The sequence below is a fragment of the Chenopodium quinoa genome, unplaced genomic scaffold (genome assembly GCF_001683475.1).
Source record: "Chenopodium quinoa cultivar QQ74 unplaced genomic scaffold, ASM168347v1, whole genome shotgun sequence".
NCBI classification, from domain to species: domain Eukaryota; kingdom Viridiplantae; phylum Streptophyta; class Magnoliopsida; order Caryophyllales; family Amaranthaceae; genus Chenopodium; species Chenopodium quinoa.
Genome location: NW_018743262.1, coordinates 3450770 through 3453258, shown reverse-complemented (window position 1 = coordinate 3453258; position 2489 = coordinate 3450770). Strand labels below are relative to the sequence as shown.

Genomic DNA, 2489 nt, shown 5'->3' with positions numbered 1-2489 from the left:
AGGTTGGGTCATTGAACACGATTCCCATAGTGTCCACTTGTGGTGGATCAACGAGAGGAGGAGGAGAGGGGTTTGCGGTACCTAGCATCCGTGTTTCTAGGTCGATTTCTTCTAGACATGGTAGGTCTTAATGCAATGCAATCAAACAAACCAAGACAAAATAATCACCTCGAACCACACAAAGAGACTAAGTCCACAAGTGGACCAACCAAAGCTCAAGCAAGGCCAACAAACACAACACAATCAAGTCAAGTTCTAAGTCTCCCACCTAAAACAAGACAAGCAAATCACTAAACAACAAAGGCCACTTCAATAATGCATCCACAAAAATTCTACATCAATTTCATGCACTTATTATCAAACAAACCAACACAATAATTTACCTAAACAAGCATGTTCTTCCTTTACCAAAATCAATTCCTTAATTTCATACTTGCAAAAATTTCGATTCTCAAAACACACCAAAATTCATTCAAACTCAATAATTCTTGACAATTATCAACTATCTATCACTCACAACCAATTCAAACAAACTTTCTCAAGCAATTTCATGCAAAAATTCAAGGATTTAAACATGAAATTCGTGAAAGGGAGGAACGATTATACCGAGCTTATCGTGGGTGTAAAACCTGCAAATGAACCTTTCTAACCCTCCTTTTGCTTGCTTAAACTTGCTCCTTCATCCAATTGCTTCAAATTTCAATCCCAAAGAAAACCCCCAAATTGATTTTTCAAGGTTAGGGTTTGAGTATTTTGGGTGATTTTTGGGTTTGAATGTGAGAAAAGGAGTAGTAGTTTGTGAATTTGTTGAAAGGAGTGAAGACTTTGGAGAAGTTTGTTGAATTTTGGTAAGAAGTTGGGTGTTTGAGGGGATTTGAGTGGGTATGGAGGAGGAGGAAAGAAGTTTTAGAGAGAGAGAGGAGTGATTGTTGTGGAGTGAGAATGTGAGAATATGAGAAACAAAATTATTTTAAAACCGTGCTGCTGACTGCTGAAACTGGGGTGGCACGGATGTGCAACATTTGGCACGGACGTGCAGCCTTAGAAAGAAACTTAGATAGCTTACTGACGTATTTGGCACGGACGTGCAGGAATTAGCACGGACGTGCTTAATTTGGCACATCCATGCCAATCTGGAGAAATTTACTTTAAACTTCCTGATTGCTTCTGACTGCCTCTGCACGGACGTGCGGTGTTCTGCACGTCCGTGCAGACCTGTTGCTTAACGGATTTCACACCATTTTTTTTTATTTTTTTTTGGATAATAATAGTAAGGCATAATAATAATAATATTATTATCATTACAAATATTATTATCATTATAATTACCTACTACTTCACTTCCACAAAAACCTTTTCTTACTTCTCTTTTCTTCAACACCTACAAAAGATATTGAGAGAAAAGTTAGTAATAGTAAGAGTGATGGAAATACAATAATAGTGTTTTAAGAAAGAGAGAGTTGAGAAACTCGGGTTGCCTCCCGGAAGTGCTCTTTTAACGTCACTAGCTTGACGACATTGCGGGATCAATGAGAGTAAGGAACATCAAACTCATCAAGGTGAACAACCTTGGCTTCCTTATGTACAAAACCGTCAAAGTATGCCTTAAGCCTTTGGCTATTCACTTTGAACGATTCACCATTGTCATTTGAAATCTCAATTGCTCCGTATGGAAACACCTTCTTAACGGTGAAAGGCCCACTCAATCTTGACTTGAGCTTACCCGGAAACAACTTCGTCTGGGAATTGAATAGTAGGACCTTGTCACCTTCTTTAAACTCCCTTTTGCTAATATTATCGTCATGCCAAGCCTTGGTCTTTTCTTTGTAGATCCTTGCACTCTCATATGCATCCATTCTCAATTCTTCCAAGGCGCGGAGGTCAAGCAACCTATTCTCACCAGCGCTTTGAAGGTCGAAATTCAATGTTTTGATAGCCCAATGAGCTCGGTGCTCAAGTTCTACCGGCAAGTGGCATGACTTCCCATAAACAAGCTTGTATGGTGTGGTGCGAATAGGAGTTTTGAACGCGTTGCGATAGGCCCATAAAGCATCATCAATCTTTGTAGACCAATCTTTTTTAGACCTATCCACCGTTTTCTCAAGAATCATTTTTACCTCCCGGTTTTAAATTTCAGCTTGACCACTTGTTTGTAGGTGGTAAGCTAATGACACCTTGTGCCTCACACCATATTCCTCAAGGAGAGCTAGAAAGGATCGCTTTGCAAAGTGTGAACCTCCATCACTAATCACAGCCAGGGGCACTCCAAACCTTGGGAAAATTACTCTTTTGAAGAGCTTGACCACTACCTTAGCATCATTAGTAGGAGATGCAACCGCTTCCACCCACTTTGACACTTATTCGACGGCCACTAGAATGAAATTGTTCCCAAAAGAGCTCGGGAAAGGCCCCATGAAATCGATGCCCCATACATAAAATATTTTAAGTTCAAGGATGTTGTTCAAAGGCATTTCATTACTTTTTGAAAT

The 2489-nt window shown here is 39.7% G+C and overlaps 1 protein-coding gene across 1 annotated transcript; it reads right to left on the bottom strand.

The window, feature by feature from the left end:
* Window positions 1-1526: 1526 nt before the first annotated feature.
* LOC110735280 lies at window positions 1527-2111 on the bottom strand. Its single transcript, XM_021915458.1, has one exon. It carries the CDS (start codon window positions 2109-2111, stop codon window positions 1527-1529), a length of 585 nt encoding a protein of 194 aa, XP_021771150.1.
* Between the last annotated feature and the right edge of the window lie 378 nt (window positions 2112-2489).

Coding starts and splice junctions, on each gene's coding strand:
- LOC110735280 (XM_021915458.1), bottom strand. CDS start 2,111: ATGATTCTTGAGAAAACGGTGGATAGGTCTAAAAAAGATTGGTCTACA.